A 19461-nucleotide genomic window follows, 5' to 3' on the forward strand; every position below is an offset into this window, starting at 1 on the left:
CCAGCCCTAGAAGTTATTGTTTTCATTTTGGGCTACCAAGCCAGTATTCATGTTCCTATTTAGTTAATGAATAAATGTTATTCTTGTTTAACATTAGTGTGTATTTTGTCTCTCTGCTGCATTGCAATGAGCAGGATAGAAATATGAAATAATGTTTTTTTTTAAATCCACACAATTAAAATAGCTATGACTGTCACCAGGTTAAGCGGATTGAGAAAATTAAATTATACAATTAAAATACAATTATTTTCTTGGAATTAAGACAAAAAGGCTGAAGACAAGTCATTTCTATCGCGTGGTATTGAAGAATCCAGATGTTACAGTCCCAGTTGACATGGTTGTGAAAAAGCATGTGTAAACATGTCTTTTTTTCACAAACACTTAATTGTTCCAAAATTCTTAGCATTGGTATAGAAAATGGTATGAAACACTATTAAAAAACAGAAAAAAGACACATGTAACAGTATTATGAATGGGCCAATGTAGGTATAAATAGTGTTCTTATGCAAGAGGCTTTGAAAGTGTGTCAGAAACATGCCTAAGAGCTATGCTTCAACAGTTCGCTTACATCATTTCTTTTTTTAAGGAATATGTTTTGTAAACATATATATCAAAAACAAATATTTTTAAATCACCTTTTCACGCCAATTCTTTAATGGCAACAGACTTCACTCAGAAGACATATTCTTGTGCGGAAGTCATGACTGATGACATGTTTTCCCTACAGAGATCAATAACTTGTTTGGAGTATGTGGTCTCTCGGCTGAAATACTGTAGGTGATGTTTGAAATGGCTTTATAACTTGCATAGCTGTACACATACCCCATGGGCATAAATGACAAATCAAACCAAGGAGAGGAATGATTTGCATTTGGCAGACAACTGTAGTTCACGTAGGTTTAGAGCAGTGTATGGAGGAAGAGGGAGGAAGATGGCTGTGTGGTAGTTGTACAATCATTGAAAAAAAAATAGACCACAGGAGACGAGAAATGTCTGTGATTGTGTTATAACTGCAAACAAGAGAAACTTAGTCCGTGAAGGTTATTCAAAGAGTTGATCAATGACAAGTGAATAAAGAAAAGGACACAGTGATACAAAATAGGAGTAGAGATGAAGGATATGTGCACCATTTATTAGTCAATTTAAAAGTGGCACCAAGAAAACAAAACAAAAAACACAAGTGTGGTTATTTGTGTATGACTGAAGCATGAAGTGGAGCACATACAACACAGTGACCAGATACCTTCCATTGTACAGGAAACAACCCACAATGCACAGCTCTAATTCAAACAGGTTGTGTACACCTGCATTTCTACTGCAGAACACACACCCTGTCCTCCAGCTACATACTCTTGACCCTTAACCCCTTGCTTACATCAAAATATCAGGAAGGACAATGAGTTTAAAACTCCTGCTCTGGCCATAACAGGTCACACAATAAGGCAAGCAGGTTTCACAATAATAGTTAAAAGCCCTATAGATGTTTTTCCATTGCACATTTAAATTATGCTCACTAAGGTACCAGGTGTATGATGTCACATTTGCAAACCCAGCTTTGAATGATCTAAACTAATTAAAATACATATCTACCCAGTCCTTCAAACTGGTTTACTGCACAAGCCGGGTTAAGTCACTAGCCCTAATCTCATGAAGATGGTTGGTATTTCAGATACAAGCCCTCTTTCCTTCAGTAATAATAATAATAATAATAATAATAATAATAATAATAATAATAATAATAATAATAATAAAGTGGATGTGTAGTGTTTTCAATAAGCTCTCCACTTAAGTGGGCAGTTTTGTAGAACAATCATTATATTGCATGTTTGGACTAGCTATAGAGTAAAGCGGTAGAGAATGAAACATATTTTGCTTTGATTAAGTCTAGTAGGTTGCTAAATATATTGTTATTAAATCTGGATGTTATGAAGAGGGAGGGGCTTGGCAGAAGTCTGCAAATCAGTGTTAGTGAACTGAACTGAATGTGACAAAGAACGCAAGAAGAGAGTCATAAATCCATGACAGCTGATGCCTTAATGACCATATTGGCAGAATCTTAGAAAAGGGGGCATAAGACATTTAAAAATTATGTGAGAACAGAGTAATTGTTGCTGCTGTTCTAATAGTTAATTCCTATGAACTTCTCTGATATATGTACTATTTGTAATCGCAAAATATTTCTCTATTTTGCATTGTCGTTCGAACAAAACAAAAACACATAGGTTCATGTCAAAGGCCACCCAGGCGCATACTTCATTGTCTGTTTCCTCATTACATGGAAGTTTGACAGTACTTAGGATGCACTGGGTATGTACTGTGCAATTAACATAACAAAGCACCATTTTTACATTTATTAGACTGGGGGATATTTAAAAAATTGATGTCATTATTAACATCCGGTAATTAACATTTTATGCTTTCAAATTGTTGTTTGAATCTTTGGAGTTTATAAATATCTTATATGACAGGCAAAATGCAAAATGATCAAAAGATACAATGGGACCTTTTCATTAACAAGGATATGATTAGATTGGACTGAGTTAACAGCTTACAGGGGATTGAGGAGTGTTAGCAGACCAGTGGTGTCTCTACTAAAAATAGAAGGGGGTGTCAACATAGCCTTACCAGAAAGGATAGTGCATTTAAATCGTAATGCTTTCTATTATATGTTAAAAGGATGGTAAAAGCCTGTGATATAAAATATCACTGGCCTACAAGAACAACAAAATAAAGTAAAAGAAGAGGTACACACAATTTTGTCCCTTATTATACTCGGTTAATTATGCACTATACTTTCAACTATTTTTCATGTAATTATTTTTTTTTCTTGTCTGGCTTTGCCTCGTGAGCAGCTTTCTCCTCTTCACCATCTGGTGTGAACACACTTACGGTGAAGTCTCCACTCTCCGTGCCATACTTGTTTTTCACCAGAATGCTGTATTTCCCAGAGTCCACGGAACTGACGGAGGAGATGGTGAAGCTGGCGAACTTGCCCGACTCGAACTTGAGGAGGTAGTTCTTGTCTGACACCATCTCCCGTTCGTTCTTCAGCCAGGTCACCTCTGGGACAGGGTCTCCCCAGATGTTGCAAGTCAGGTTGAGGGACTGGAAATTGGTAAATAAATATAGAAGTAAATAAATCCATTCATCCATAAAAAAGTGAAATGCTTATTGATTTGTACTGTTTTGCTGTCATTATATTTTTATTTAGATTTGTATTTTTGGTGCAGCAAGTTACCTTTCTTGGTTAGGGGCCAGTTTAAAATAATAGCAATTTATAAACCTGTACTCAGTCATGGCTTAATTTCATGTCAGATGCTTCTTTCTACTCTACTCATAAATATAACCATTATCAAGTACATGTTTATAATTCGTGATTAGGGGATTGGCCAAAATGTAACCACAAACGGTAACTTAGAGTATGACATTCATGAATACATAATTTGCCCATTTTAAATAAAAACAGAACTGCAATAGTTTTCCAGAAAAAACATCAAAAGGCAAACCTTTCTATGTGAACTCCTTGGTCCCATTAAGTTTAGCAAATCCTCATTGCTGTATATATGTTACATATAACCTAGGTTAAGAGGCATCAGACCCCAGTATCAGACAGAGGCCTGTTTTTAGACAGGAGGTATGCATGGCTAATCACAGTCTTGCTCTGTTACTGAGAACCAAAAACTAAATTTTGCCTCTGACAGGAGCAAGCAAGTTTCCTTATATAGACATGGCCGAGATCAGCCCAGTCCAGATACTATCTGTGCAGCTCTTGTTAATGATAGTATTTGTGTATCCAGCATCAGCTGTGGTGGGATCTTCAACTATTATCTCAGATGAAGTTGGAAAGCTATTTTATAAACAAGAAAGAGGTTCCACCTGGTAAAATTCAACAGTTTCCAGTCTATTTAACTATCAAATCGTGTGCAGCCCCCCACCTAACAGCAGTGTTATGTGGTTAAGAATGCAACATTAGCTGCTGCTGTTTGATAAATTGTAGTGATCTAAATCTTTGTTATTTTTTTTTAATTAAATTTGCCATAATGGTAATTGCTGAAGATATTTTCAATGAAAACCACAGTATATACCAATATCATAATGATAATTGGAAACAAACAATTATCCTTGTGTTGTTTACTAGATACAATTGGATTAAAAAGCTTTCAAAAAAGGATCAGGAATGGATCGTTCACCTTTCCCTCCTGGATTGTCACCACATCAGGCAGACCACCAATAACTCGAGCACGGTCTAGAAAAAAATAAATCACTTAAGTTCAGGGGACAAAAGCTTAAGAAGCTAACTTAATGCTAAAGGTTAAATAACACAAATTTGCACAATTAAAATGAAAGATATCTGACTGATGTTTTGGTACATTTTGATCATGTTTAGCTATCAGATGTGCAGAATAAATGCACTTACTTCTTTCTGCAATTGCAGCTTGCCTGGGGAAGGAAAAGGAAAAACAGTTAAAAAGCAGAAAATGCTTTAAATCAAACTATCTATCTATGCACAACATTTTGAATCAGGGAACAGGCCTCTGCTTATTCTTCCTTTTAGCGTGAAACAAAAATGTCTACTTTTCGGCAAGGAAATTGTTCTAGATCACTTTTGTTAGTAATTGCACCAACATAGTTTTGTACGTATTCCTTCTAAATCGTATCTATTTAATCATATCTAGTTCATAAAGTCATTTGAGTGCCAGTGAAAAACTGCCAAGAAACTGCACCTTAAAGAGCTTGTGAATTAGCAACAGCTAATAGCATTATCAAGATGAGCTTGATCTCATCAACTATTATGATGTAATAGTTGAATCGCTATCTGAAAGTACATTTTGTACTGATCATTCTATTTTGGTTAGATATCATGCAGAAAGCATGACATTTCTCTTGACAACTGTCTTGATAAAATGTCAAAAAGAGCATACATATAGTGTAAGCTGACTTCTGAAGGATCAAAGACAGAGCTTCTCTACTAGGGTTCATAAACCCTACATTGTTGTGAGGTGTACAGGTAATCATTTGGAAATAATGTCTCCACAAATGCCTAGTACTCATGGAAAAATCATTGTTACATTGTTTATACAAAGTAATCTTCTGTTTTTTAGTTTTTTCCCCAAATGATAATTTGATATCTGAATGCGGTACATATATTTTTAAACCATGCTCAACATAATTATCATTGGTAGATGATACAGTGGATATTTTTTAAGTCTAAACAACTGGATCTGCGAATGAGTGCCTAACTGGTCTTTTTTGTTTCTTCTTGAAGGCAAATAGCTTTTTTTTTTTTTTTTGCTGACAGAAGCAGACAATATAAGGCCTATAAGGTTAGGAAAATTGCAAATCAGAACAGACCACTTCTGAATATAACAATAACATCTCCCTTTTTGCTTTACTTACTTCAGCCTCTGGAACTCCGCAAACGCATCGTCAAATGCTGTATCAGAATAGATAGACGATAGTTAGGAAGCTGTTAGTTTGGGTTGACAGTTTTTAACACTAAACACACTCACAAACAGCACTTTCAAATGTTAAAACCACTGATGTTTCAAGAGCATATATAACTAACAACTGATAAAAGACTTCTGAATGATATTTTATTTATTTATTTTATTTTAAATATTTCATTGTAACAGTTATTTTTCATTGTATAATTAAAATAACAACTCCCAAGTAAAACATGGGACCTGAGTAAAACCTGTTTGCTCCATGGTCTATTGAACATACTGTACAGAATTAAAGCTAGAGCTTACTGTTTTTGAGCCAACTGGGAGAATGCCTGCAGCACACTGGCACTTATGTTTTCTGCTGTGTTAACGTCGCAGTGTGGTGCTGAAGCATGCTGGGAATGTGAAGTGGTCATTGTTTTGGTTTATAGTCGATGTTCAGAGCATGTGAGCAGCTAGGCCTGTTCTGTACATCGCAGACACCAAACTTCTTGCATGCAGCTCCTATCATACAAGTCATTCTGCAGTAATACTGTAGATAGATTGGGGGATTGGTTAAGTGATAATGTAGATAAGGGTTGGCCAGCTCTGGTGTGGAGAGTCACAGTGTCTTCTGATTTTTGTTTTATCCAAATTATCACAATTTGGCCTGTGTTAAAAGCATTCAGTGATTACAGTTACGTAACACTGATGTATTTATTTTTTCTGCAAAGTGTAGCATAATTTTGTTTCATAATTGTTGCTTAAATCAAAATAAGAAGAAATGTGTAATTACATTTTTTTATTCATTAATCTTTTATAGTTTATCATATAGATGAATTACTTAAGTTAAACTAATTGGCTTATTAAAACATTGTTATCGTTATAGGTTAGCTGCATTTTGTAAGATTTTCTTGCTTAAATGGATTTTGGACACTGCTTCTGTTCATTTGGATTATTTTCCTGTGATAACTAATTTAAGGTGGTAATTATAACTGGGTTCAAGCTTCTTTTTCCGATGGTAGTATTGCCCATAAAATAAGTACATACTATATACTATTCACGTTTATTTACAAGATATTTTAAATAGCCATTCATGCAGCAACTTCATTTGTATTCATTGTGTTGTATGCTTTAGTGATTAGTAGAATTGCTGAAGATTATAGTTTAAGAAAAATAAGGAATTAATTTGGATTTGCAAATAATTGAGTCTTCAGAGCCAAGTAATTCAACTGGGAAGTGCTGGTCAAGTTGATGGAGCAACTAAAGCACAGTGGTAAGAGTACTGTGCAGTTGTCAATAATTGTCTACAGCACTATTTCAGTTGCCAAGAGCTTTGAAAGCTCATTTCACCTGGTTTTCCTGGAATACTCAGTTTTAATGAAGATAAAAAACACATGGGCAGGCAAATATAAAAACTAAACACTGAAAACAAAGAACCCTAGATATGGGACAACTATGCAGAAAGAGAACACTAGCCCTGTGAGTGGCAGCATCTCCAGTAAACGCACCCTGTCCTGAAAGGTCGACTGTTTTCCGGACACCAGTCTTGCCATCGAAGATTTCAATGGCATATTTGCCCTTATCCTTCTCCGTTGGCTCATTGATCTGGAGCCACAGCTGCTCTCCTGTCACACCACTCTTGACTCTGTCTGTGAAGGAAATCTTAGACTCTCTGCAGAAAAAAGGAAAAATCACTCAGTGCTGTTTGTAACAGCTCCCTACGTAATTGAGTACATTAATTTTAATAAGAAAGCAACCAAAAAAAGTTTAAAGGTAAATATGAAAAATGTATCATAACAGTTACAGTACAATAACAAAATATGTTCAAAATATGGTCTGTAATATATCAAATATACTAACTAACCTTGAACTTTAATTTCCATCATTTGTGTTTTAAAAAAGGCAAACAAAATCTAATGCTTACAAAATCAAAACAATATATAATAGTGCAATTATATACTGAGTATCAATTTATTGATTGATTGTGCTGTTTTCTTATTAGAAAATATGTCTATTGTTATAATGTATTGTTACAAGACAAAATATGGCCCACTGTTTTATAGTTAGCATAAAATCAGCCCTCCACTAATTTTACCTTCTTTTGTTTGCATTCACTCTCTGCTAAACAACATAAGTAATATTGATTTATATTTTGAAATGCAGAAGGTTGGATTCCATTTTTATTTTGATGTATTGTTACATATGATTGATTTTAAAATGAGAATATAACTTTAAACAATGAATCTGTTTTCTTTCATCAGATGAGAAGGATTTATTTTGTCTAATGCCATGGCTTTGGGAGCTAAGCTAAGGAAACTTAAACTCGTTTCAGACAGCTTTATACTAAAGGCAAATTGTTTCAATGTACCCACTCAGCTCCCACTGAGAGGATTATTATAATTACAGTCAATAGGCCAACTCTAGTTTGCAACTCTGAATAGGAGGTTACACTGACCCTTAAAGGTTACACCAAATTAAAGATGGTGTGAAAGGGTTTAAAAGGAATCAAAGGAAAAAGACTAACATTGTCAGTTTCAAAACAAGCCCCTTTTGCATTGAAAATCGTTTTTTGGCTTTATCACTTTAGCCAATAAAGTAAAAAATCAATTTTGTCAAGTCACCCTGGATAAGGGTGCCTGCTGATAAATAAATAAATAATAATTTGCAAGTCTTATGTAAGTGCACTTTTTACAGACGACTTTGAAGCTGTCAATATCTATATATTTTTAATTAATCATTCAATTTAGAGCCCTCCACAGCAGTAAAATTGGAAAAGGCCTGGGGAAATACAGAAACTAGACAGATTTCCACATGGACAATAATAACGCTATGGTGGGCAGTAGTGTGGAGTAACAGTTAAGGCTTTGGACTCTGGAGTGGTGGGTTCAATACCAGGTAAGATAAGATAAGGTTGTCTGCCAAGAAATATAGAATAATAATAATGTCAACACCAGGAAGACGACCTGCGAGGTCCTCATGCGAATGACTCAATGCACTAAAATGTCAGCATAGAATTAAGCCATTCAAAAGATGGATTGGGTCATACTGTTATTATACAATGATTAAATACAATCAGAGCAGCAAGGTAAGAGCCATTTTTTAAAAATATTTTGTATGAGTGTTACTTAGCTCTTTAAGAAAATTCCAAAATATGAAGACTGAAGTGCATATTTCCTTTTGTTTCCTTTTGTCTCAAACAGGTACAATACTGATTTAAAGTAATGGTAACCTGTAAATGAATAGCAACTAAAACACTACATGATGTAAAGATAATCATTACAATTGGTTTTACTCATATTTATCAACTACATTTGCATATTTACATATATTAAAGATCTTTGAAAGAAACATCTGTTCACAGAGTTCTAAGAGAACCTGGTCTGCCCTCATATTCAACCTCAGAGAATACCAATTAGGCAATTATAACTCATATCATTGCATTTAAATGTACAAAAATAAATGTTTAGTTGTGCTTTGCACTAATATGCATTTATTGTAATTTGCTGCATTATACTGTTTACTGTGTGATGTGCAAGGATGTACCGCCAGATGCAGATGGTCCACAAGCAATTTGAGAACATCTGGATAAAAATATCCAGGAAAAAAAAAAAGTTATAGGGCAGATTGGAGATGCTGGCATGTGCGTTTATGGCCGTTGCAGTGAAAATCAGTTACTCCTTACTTGTGAAACCAGCCGACTCTGAGCTCCTCAGTGTAGTAGGCGATGAAGGAGTACAGCCTGATGCCCTCCTCTGTGCTCATGATCTTCAGCTCTGTGGCAGACCCCGCTGTGAAGACAATGAAAGGTGATGCAGGCTGTCTGGTACATTGTGTGTTAAAACCGAGTCTTAATTGTACAAATATGGCAAGGAGCCTAATGTTATATTCCCCATCTGCAGAGTATTCAAGCAGAATTAGTAACTATAAAATTATACCGTTTTGAATTACAGCATTATTTGCAATTAAATTACTGTGTGCATAAAAAAGAAGGCAAGATTTATAGACCTTTTAGGAATTAGATGCACTTTCTGTGTGACTTACCAATCACTCTGAATACATCATTCATCAAGTCTTTGAAACCTTAAAATGAAATGAAAAGCATGACATTAGATAAATTAAAACACAATGAAATTGTAACAGTAGCTCATCAAGTCAAAAGACTCTCTCTATTGTAAACTACAGTTAAATTGTGTCGTGTGACGAACTATTTAGCTCAAGTCAACGACATGAACACACACCTTATTGTTTACTGATAGACTTCTGTAAAACAAACATGCAATTTGCACAGATATTACAGTTTCTATATGAAACATTTTGATAAAACTCTCTATATGGCACCTCATGATTTTGTAACATGTCAGAAGAACACCAGGACCCCGGTTGGGTAATTACCTTGATCAGTCAAGTTCAACAAACTTTTATCCTTTCCTCTGTCATCCCTCAGAATCACTTCATAAACACCTGCATCTTTCTTTGAAATCTAGGAGAAAGATAATTTCACAAATACAGATGGTGTTAATAGGATTCGTTTAAAGTTATTTATGACAAATACACCTGTTTGCCTTTTCCAATGGGATGAGCAACTTTTATTAAAAGTTATTATACAAAGTTAACATTTACCTCGTGTACTCTTCCATATTCAAAGTGAATACTGAAAAGCATACAAACATGCTTTTAATATGCCCTACAGCTCTATTCCAATGTGAGGACAGTGACTGACATCTCCAGGTGTGCAGGTTAAAAAACCTCACATAACCAGGCATTACCAGGAGAATTAGGGCTGCTGTGAGATTCAGATTCTTATTTTCTTGTCGAATACAAACTTGGGGGAAAAGCAGAGTCAATTATTTTGCTTTCAATCATAGCTTTAAAATGAAACCAACACATCCTGAAATAAATTGGGTGCACATGGAGTCCTGAACTATAAAACCTAAACAATGCAACTAAAACTGCAGGTGAAGAAAGATGTACACGTCTTGGGACATTCACAATTTGGCCTCCATATGACCTCTATAGCTCTCCAATGTCAAGCTAGGTGCAATGGAAGATATGAGATAGATAGACTGGAAGTGGTTAATTTGGGAGAGCACACATAGAAGGTATTAAAGCACATCTCCAGATTTGAGAGCCAACCAACCGATTCTTACCTGGGAGATCAGGAGAGTACAAACTCCTTCCTTGAAATCATGTTTGTTATCCACCATGATTTCTCTCTCATCCTTATACCAGACGATGGTAGTCTCCTTCAGAATATTAGCCACCTGAGGGGGAAAAGAGATGTCTGATGATTGCAGATCTAGACAGAAGCTCAAATCACCGGCCTTTCCAACCTCATCGGCTTTGCCCCAGCTGAGATTTCAACTGGCAGCACATGAAAATTTTTGGCTGTGGCGTCTGAGGGGGATCATGTGATGTCCTCCCACTCATCTGAGTGTCCGTTACATAAACAGGTGCTAAAACTAGTTTCAACTTACTGCCCAATTACTCTTATTGGGCTATTTCTTTACTATGATGTGCTGCCTGATATGGAAATATCAGCAGAATATGCTAACCGATTGATTACTTGAGTAATAAAATGAAAGCACATATCTCGCTTGTGTGCAAAATAACTTCTTTGCACTTGCCATTGATCATTCCTCAGACCTGACATGGAGCCTATATTAGTAGTAGGTTTATGCAGGTGCTTTTACAGGTATAGTCAACACGTTCTGTGTCCAGAGTGGGTTTGCAGGGCTTATGAGATCACTTAGTAACAAATTGAGATGGAACGGGGGAAACAGCCTGCCCCTTATTAACAGAAAGTTTAAAAAATAATTTCCCTTGGTCAACTGGGCTCAAAGTGAAGGGGGATGAGGAGGGACGGAATTCACTTTGGTTACTAAAATACATAAAATCCTAATCCTTATTATGCAATGTATACAAAGATCAAGGCAATGAAAAATTCCATATGTACAAGTGTGGCATAAACTCTTTGTCTTTGTTATCAGGGATCATCTTTTGAATGTCAGTATTTTGCATAACTGAAATGTCAGTGTCAGTGTGCCTCTAATGACCTGAGGAGTTTTCTTTATATGTTGAAAAAAAAAGGGATTTGCAAGTGTATTCTGTACTGAAATGCAAAACAAATATTTTACATTCACATTAAAAGATTCTTCTTATTGATTTTATCACCCGTTTCTGATAGTCAGTAACGTTTGTCAAAAACTCAGCCGTAGAAATGAATAAGAGCAATATGATTTCACGTTTTAGATCAGTATACCCACCAGATCTATGTCTTGTTTAAAAAATCGAAGTGTTTGTATTTCTTCACATTCCATGTTGGATTGTACAATATAGATGGAAAATGAATGAGAAACTCTGTAGCTTATTCCTCTGTCTCTGTGTTTAGTCAAAATAATAACTTTTAAATAGATTGCTTACTTATATCACATAGCCCAATAACTTCTTTAACGATGAATTCACTGAAAGTTAATTATAATTATAATCCTTGACAGCTATCAATGTACTGAAATGACCTGTACTTTGCTAATCATACATTGAAATGATTAAATAGATACATTTTATTAGCTATGTCACTCCATACATCCAATATTTCACAAATGTGCTTGTTAAATAACAATTTCTACAATTTGCTCTTCTGTGTAGACTATGTGATATATACAGAATATATTTTTCTGGTTTTATGAAATTGGCTCCGGCGTCCCCCGCAACCCACAAGGATAAGCGGTTTCGAAAATGGATGGATGGATGGATGGTTTTATGAATTCAGATCTCTGCAGTCAGTTGATGCACTTGCTGTCCTGCCCCATATAAGATGATCGACACTAGAATTATATGACTTTGCCAAATTTACAAGTATATATTTAAATAAATTATGTATATATTTTGCTATTGATATTAACATTCAAGTTAACAAGTTATCCTCCGTACCCCCCCCCCAAAATATTTCTACTAATTAATAAATATAAATTTGAACTATTTTGTCTTTAAAGCACCTAAAACAAACTTTGCAGACAGAATTCCCCCTGTTCAGTTTGAGTACTGCTTAGGAGGTCACTAAATGTACTTTGAGGTCATGTTATAATGCAGTAATGTTGTCAGTAACAGTGTGCTGAAGTGCTGAACCGCAGCGTAAATGCCTTGCCTTGCATTTCAGCAGCACGTTGCATTCTGGAGTGACTTCCCAGCTGAGATATTCCGCAAAATGAGGACCTGTGTGAAAACAATGATACAAAAAAATAAAAGAGTTGAGAGAAATGCAAATTCTGATGGAGTAATAGCCACGAGAAGTTCAGAAATTAAAATAACTTATATCCATAGTTTATTTTACCATAACCCTGAAAGCTGCATTTGAATATACAAATTATATATTATCGTTCTAATGCCTGACTTCAAACCTGCTTAATCTAGAAAGTTGCATTGTTTTAATTCTTCACAAGGAAAAGTATATAACGTTCCTTATTGCTTTCTATTATTTGTATCAGCTGTTCGATTTTCTGTAGCTGAATGTGTTCATTTTTAATTAAAATTAAATATTAAGTAACATGCATAGTGAAAGAGATGAGCCATTTAAGGTGTAATTCCAAAAGACTAACCATTACACATATGACAAAATCATTATATTTTTTTCCTAATTCACATTATCAAGGTATTTGTGTCCTTGAATACCTTGTTTTCTGAACCATTCTTGTCTCTGGAATTCTGATTCCTTCTGTAGACTCCTGAAAACTGAAAATGAAAATATAAAGATTAATCACAGAACTACTCAATACTTTATATGAGACTTTACTAATACTGCTTCATAAGTAACTGACTTAATTTTCATTTTGGGTGATACATGAAGTGGTTTGCAAAAATTGACATTGCAGTTCCACTTATCAGCAGTAATCATGGATTGCCTTTTTGGGGTTAATACAAAAATCCAGGATTAGTGCTTCTCAGGTACTGTGCAGAAAATGTTCATCTGTAATTAATGACATGAGTCAAACATGAGAAGTTATAACTTAACAAATATAGAAAATAAAAAGATAAATACAATTGAGGTTATAACCTGCACCAGCAAAGGTAAATATGTAGCCACAAACACCCTGATTTTTCAAGACTATTCTAAGGCCCCAAGACCAGCAGGAGTCTTAGGACTTAGACATTCAATAAAACAGAGGAGCTACAGTTTCCTCCTGTTTCAAACCCCATATCCACAAACCAAAGCAGCACAGACACAATGCATAATCAGTAAGAATAGAGGTTTGGGAGTGGTGTGTGTGCTTATCCACAATGATGTGAACCATGACACACTTTCTCAGGAGTCATGAGTATCTTGTGGTCTCAGACTGCCCCCTAATGGACAGTCCTACATTTCACTTAAGTCAACCAACAGGAACACAAGTACCTAAAACAGCTAAAGGGTGTAGCCTTTCTCTTGCCTCCAATAAAGTCACAGGTAATACGAAATCAGCATCTAAGCAAATAATCCTAAATTTCTAAATCTAAACCACATATGTCCTCTAAAGTAATTAGTTAGTAAACAATATGTATTACCTCACAATAAAATCAAATTTCCCTCATATATTCCTATATATATATATTTCCCCCTGTGATTGTTATCCATACTTGGAAATGAAATGAAGGGAATGTGAGATGTTGCAGGTCTTACCTTCTCCAATCAGAACCAAGCTGGATTGATTGGTAGCTTTTCCATCCTGAAGCTGGAAAGTAAATGTGCCTTCATCTTCATCTTCCAGTTTCTCCATAAACAACTCCACAATACCAGTGTTTTTGTCAAAGTTCATTTTATATTTCTGTAAGAAACAGAGGTAACATTTAGTTTAATACATTTGTCAATAAAAAATAATGAAACATTGTGCTGTATTACTTTGCAGATTAGAGTAGTGGCAAGAAATATGAAGACACCTCATTACATGTGATGTATTGAGCGTTGCACACACACAAACACACACCCTATTGCAATAGAAAGTAGTTATTAAGTCTTGCAAATATATATTTCTTTAAATTCAAAACATACATACAATAGGGTTAGATAGATATTGAAAGGATTATATGGTAAATTTTCCAGTCAGCTTCAGCCTAGATGGAATTGCGTGATTGTAGTATATGCTAATCTATGATTTCATATTTTGTGATGACCAAACTTCTAAAAAGTCTCATGTTGTTTCCAGTTTTGAGGAACAGTGTTCATTTTCTCTTATACTTTTAAATGAGCTGCTAAAGTCAGTATTGAAAGTGATTATGTTTTCTAACAACCTTTCTGTGTTTCAGTGCTTTGGTTTAATATGAACCATACATTCAAACTTGTTAATCTTGATTACATACAAATGGGCAATTAACATTGTAAGATGTTTTTTAAAGTAAAAAATACACTTAAATATGTATGAATATGCAAGGTATACAGCAGTCTGAACCTGCGGACATGCCACCATTGTAAAATTTCACAGTTAAAGATCCAGTCTCCCCAAAACCAAAACACAAATAAAACACAAAGAGGTAAATTAAAATGTATTGCTAGCATTGTCTTGCTGTACCCAGTGTGCTTGTTTATTGTGCTCTATATTATTGTGCTCTTCAATTAATCAGATTTTCTTCATACCATTTACTTGTACAGGCAGAATTCTTACAAATATATACAAAGTATTAAAAAAGTATAAAAATAAGTCTGTGTATGAGTCATGCATTTCATGCCTGCCAGTAGTATCATATCAAGTTTATTGAATCAATTTTAGCCGGGGCCTACCTCTCCCTGGGAGAGCATGGCGTCATTAAAGACGTAGTTAGCCTTGCCGTTGGCAGACATTTTCTCGGCTTGCAGCCAGAAACGGACACGACCTTTCTCCAGCAGCTCGACCGCCAGCTCTGACTTCAGGGGAATAGCTAAAGAGGAAAAACAGACATTTTGGCAACAACCTGAACAGCAGTTCTCGGGTTAGTGTGGCTAAATTTATTAATAGCATTTCATCCAATTCCCTCCTGAAAAGCTCAAACTCCTGACTGCTACCTGCCATACATATTTTCATATTAAACATTTTTAATACTATCAACAAACAGCTTTTAAAATACCTTTTTAAATGATGCATAGAGGAACTGCACTGAACCATGCCTTCTTGTTCATTATAAAAAACATTGGACATCAATCATGCTATGATAGAATATATATACAGTATATATATATATATATATATATATATATATATATATATATATATATATATATATATATATATATAATTTAATTTTGTATTGACAGTAAAATGTGTTATCTTATAGTAGTAGTCCTATAATGTCTTGTTGATATCTATAATCACTGTTTAACATATTCTTCATAAAACTATTATTTTTAGTTGTTGATTTTAACTTACTGGGGAACTTATGATCGTGGCTGACCTCCAGCAGGCGTTTCAGTTCTGTATGAAAAGAAAGAAGGATTATCTATTGTGGCAGGTTTCTAGGTTGTGTTTCATTAGAGTTGGACAGCACCGATACAGGATCATTTGTCATGCATGCTGCAGGGTAAAGAAAATGAACATACAGCCTGAAATATACAATGCTCTGCAATGTATAGTTTGGCTGCCAAATGTGTGTTTAAGTTTATCCCATACTCAGTGATGATAACACAATTATTGAAAACATTTTTTCATAGTTGCATCATTTTCAATTTTAAGTTATTTATTACACAGAAATACACAAACATTTGCCCTATGTATTCCTCCGAGATTCTTCCACTTCCTGTGATGCTCTGAAAATGCTACACAATGCATGCATTAGGCATCAGCCTCAATATTACATAGCTAACACATACATAGTACACGGATGACATACCTTCTTCATCTAAAGTATAGCTGGCAGAAACACCATCTGTGTTTGTGACAACAGAAGAGTAAATGCCCAGGTCTTCAATTGATGGATCATTAAAGACAGCTCTTGATCTAAATAAATGAGAGAAAATAAACAGCCTGATATTTCAAATGGCATTTCATTAATTAAGTCACCAACTTTTTTTAATTAGTGTTTAATAAACACCAGTTTGTGTCACACCAGGTTTGCCTCATGCCACAATGTTGGTTCTGCCTTTGAGACCACTTTGGAAATAAAAAAAAATGGCTATTTCAAGATTGTAGCCTCCCAAAAATATTTTTGCACAGGAAGTCATGTGTGTGTGTGTGTGTGTGTGTGTGTGTGTGTGTGTGTGTGTGTGTAAAACAATGGCTGGAAAATGCAATTTACCTGCCACCTTTGGTCTCCATAGTAAGGCGAGATGAATCTGAAATTTCTTCATAATTCTTGGACCACACAAATTGAGAATCAGGGGTCATCTCAGAACACTCAAAAATCAATGAAATCACGCCATCGTCATCGACATCCACAACCAGCTCCTTGGTACCTGAGGAAGATATACGTTGTTCACATTATTATAATGGAGAAATTCCTCACACTGAATGCGTTTAAATCTCAATCTGCGGTCTAACTTCTTGCTTTTGCTCTCTCTCTAACTCTCTCGCACACACATACACTGAATCATCTTTCAGACATATTGCCAGCTCAATCTAACCTTTCACTCCATCCGTCTTTTGATGAGTCTGCTTGCTTGCTTTGCAATATCTGTGACACCTTTACCAGCCAGGAGAACTTCCTCACAGACTACATCAGCAGCTACAATTCTTAAAGTACACAATTCCCAACATTCCTGTTATACAACTGTGTGTCTGGCATCGGAAATCAGAAACTTTAAAATGAAGCAATAGTTCATTCCCACACTCAACTTAATGTAGTCATTGATTCTTGCCTGGCAGATTTTGGGGTAATGTAATTTGAGCTGGTGGATATGGTTAGATGAGACTGTAGTGTGTTGAGTTAACAGTTATTTTTTGGCAGCTTGCTCTACAGCTTCATTCACAGGCATCAGCTAATAAAGGTCAAGGAGCTTCTCTTCAATATTTTAACCTCTGTAAGTCCAGACTGAAACTGCATACCTGGACGAGTCTCAGCAAGGATTGGATCAGTCATGTTTGAGGGCTTTCCCACCCCAGCCCTGTTCTGTGCCCTCACACGGAACACGTAAGAAGTGCCCTCCTTTAGGTCCTTAATCTGTTCTCAAAGACAAACAGGGGTTAACATGGGCCATGTCCCATAGTACTGCACCATTTCTGGAATGAATGCAGAAAGATTCTTACTTTCATGTATTTCTTGTCGGTCGCCTTCTGATTGACGCCACACCATTGATCCTCATCAGCATCGACTTCTTTGATGTCCACGTAGAATCCATTGACCTCGCTGCGGCCCTGGTAGACGGGCGGGTTCCACAGCAGTACCATTGAATTTTTACGCACCTCAGAGATCCTCAGGTCATAGGGAGGTCCTGCACATGAGGGAACATATATAACTTAGACAAAGCTATTCCACTACATTTTAATTTCACTTAAAACCAACATGATTGTGAAGCATTGCAGTTGTCTCTCCCTACACAGTATAATGCAAAACCTGATGAATGCTAGCATCCACATTCCACACTTTGCAGTATAATAACGGAGGGCTGTATATTAGAGACTGAACTCTACCCTTGTGTTCAGCCTCTATCTCTTACATGGTCTGCTTTCCTCTCACCTGGCACAGCAATGGTCCATTCCTCACACTTGAAGATATTGCTGGGCATGGAGGGAATGCCAACTCCAGCCAGGTTCGCAGCTCGCACCTGGAACTGGTACAGCCTGTTCTCCTTCAGGTCATTTACCTGCAGCATACAGACAGGCCCAGAGAGTTTTGAGAGCAATGCTAAGAGCAGTGTGTTGGAGTTTGGAACAACATACACAATTTAAAATTTCTTTCAGCATTGTATATTCTTCCAGTTTTGATTTTCCAATTTAAAAAGATGTGGCACTACAAGTCACCAATTAATTAGCTAGTAATTGTGTAATTCTGCTGGAGAAAACAGAATGAAATAACACAGAAGATTTAGGAAGATGTTTCCTAGAAGAGAAAGAAATTGGTTGGCAACAATTAAAAATGTTTGTCCTAATCTCATTATTGATTGAAGTTTGTCAACCTGGCAAAGAATAAACAGGAAGTGGAAAATTACAAAAATAAGAAATTTCAGCCAATTGTGTAATACGATATTTCAGAAATACTTTCAGCAAAAGTGAAAGTTAAGATATGAAGTGTACATTTTTATGATTTGTTGCTCTGAAGATTGAAAAGGTCAGTACCACTTAAATATTAAAATGTCCATTAATGTAAAATACACAAATGTCATGATTACCCACTTATTTTCTAATTTTGAATGAATAATGGAAAATAATTAACTTACCCTGTATGCCCTTTCACTGACAGCCTTTATGTTCGCCTCATGCCACTTCCCTGGCACACCATCCACAACTTCACGGTAGTCCACAAAGTAGCCAATGATATCGGCTCCACCGATGAACATTGGTTGCTTCCAGCCAAGCACCATGGAGCTGCGCACACACTCAAGCACAGTGATTTCGCAGGGAGGCGCCGGTGAAGCTGTTTCAGCAAACAGAGAATATTACAATCTGCTAGGCAGGCAGTATCTGTTGTCTCACTTCAGAGACTCACAAAAGAGAGCAATGTAATACACCTGTTCAGTTACATTTTAATAAACAGGGCTGTTATACAATGAGATATTCGAAACAATTACAACAATTAGGGAGGATTAGGCCTCACATAATCCCTTTGGGCAAACTGCCTGATCTACAGTAGACCAATTATGACCGATGAGCCATTTACTCAGTTTGTCCTAAGGGGAAAAAGAGGCCTAAAGCTTCAGATCCATAAGGAAGTAAACTGTCAGGGCCTTAACAAGCAAAAAAGGCTTTTTGTGGAAGAGAATGTACAATTAAAGAAGCGACAGGTATCATTTTTTTACAGCTGTATGGAACTTACACTAATTTTCATATTCATTACACTAAAAGTCATATATTTTTCAGAACAGCCCTGTTGATCCATAAACAACAATCTAATAGGATACACAGAATCAAAACTCTTGTTAAGTTATTAATATTGTATTTTG

At 35.7% G+C, this 19461-nt stretch overlaps 1 protein-coding gene across 2 annotated transcripts in view; it reads right to left on the bottom strand.

Moving 5' to 3' along the window:
• Positions 1–19461, bottom strand: part of LOC136770822 (myomesin-1) — a 68301-nt gene that overhangs the window by 8440 nt on the left and 40400 nt on the right. For both annotated transcript variants that reach the window (XM_066723427.1, XM_066723426.1), the window contains 20 exons: positions 18739–18935; positions 18039–18165; positions 17609–17793; positions 17408–17522; positions 16662–16818; positions 16257–16363; positions 15797–15841; positions 15175–15311; positions 14080–14224; positions 13095–13154; positions 12571–12638; positions 10574–10687; positions 9819–9906; positions 9468–9506; positions 9109–9214; positions 6935–7098; positions 5398–5434; positions 4418–4440; positions 4191–4246; positions 2890–3105 (listed from right to left, as the gene is read on the bottom strand). In XM_066723427.1, the coding sequence (XP_066579524.1) occupies positions 2890–3105; positions 4191–4246; positions 4418–4440; positions 5398–5434; positions 6935–7098; positions 9109–9214; positions 9468–9506; positions 9819–9906; positions 10574–10687; positions 12571–12638; positions 13095–13154; positions 14080–14224; positions 15175–15311; positions 15797–15841; positions 16257–16363; positions 16662–16818; positions 17408–17522; positions 17609–17793; positions 18039–18165; positions 18739–18935 (2186 nt within the window). The remainder of the gene's footprint in view (positions 1–2889; positions 3106–4190; positions 4247–4417; positions 4441–5397; positions 5435–6934; positions 7099–9108; positions 9215–9467; positions 9507–9818; positions 9907–10573; positions 10688–12570; positions 12639–13094; positions 13155–14079; positions 14225–15174; positions 15312–15796; positions 15842–16256; positions 16364–16661; positions 16819–17407; positions 17523–17608; positions 17794–18038; positions 18166–18738; positions 18936–19461) is intronic.

This window comes from Amia ocellicauda, chromosome 2 (assembly GCF_036373705.1).
Source record: "Amia ocellicauda isolate fAmiCal2 chromosome 2, fAmiCal2.hap1, whole genome shotgun sequence".
Classification (NCBI taxonomy): domain Eukaryota; kingdom Metazoa; phylum Chordata; class Actinopteri; order Amiiformes; family Amiidae; genus Amia; species Amia ocellicauda.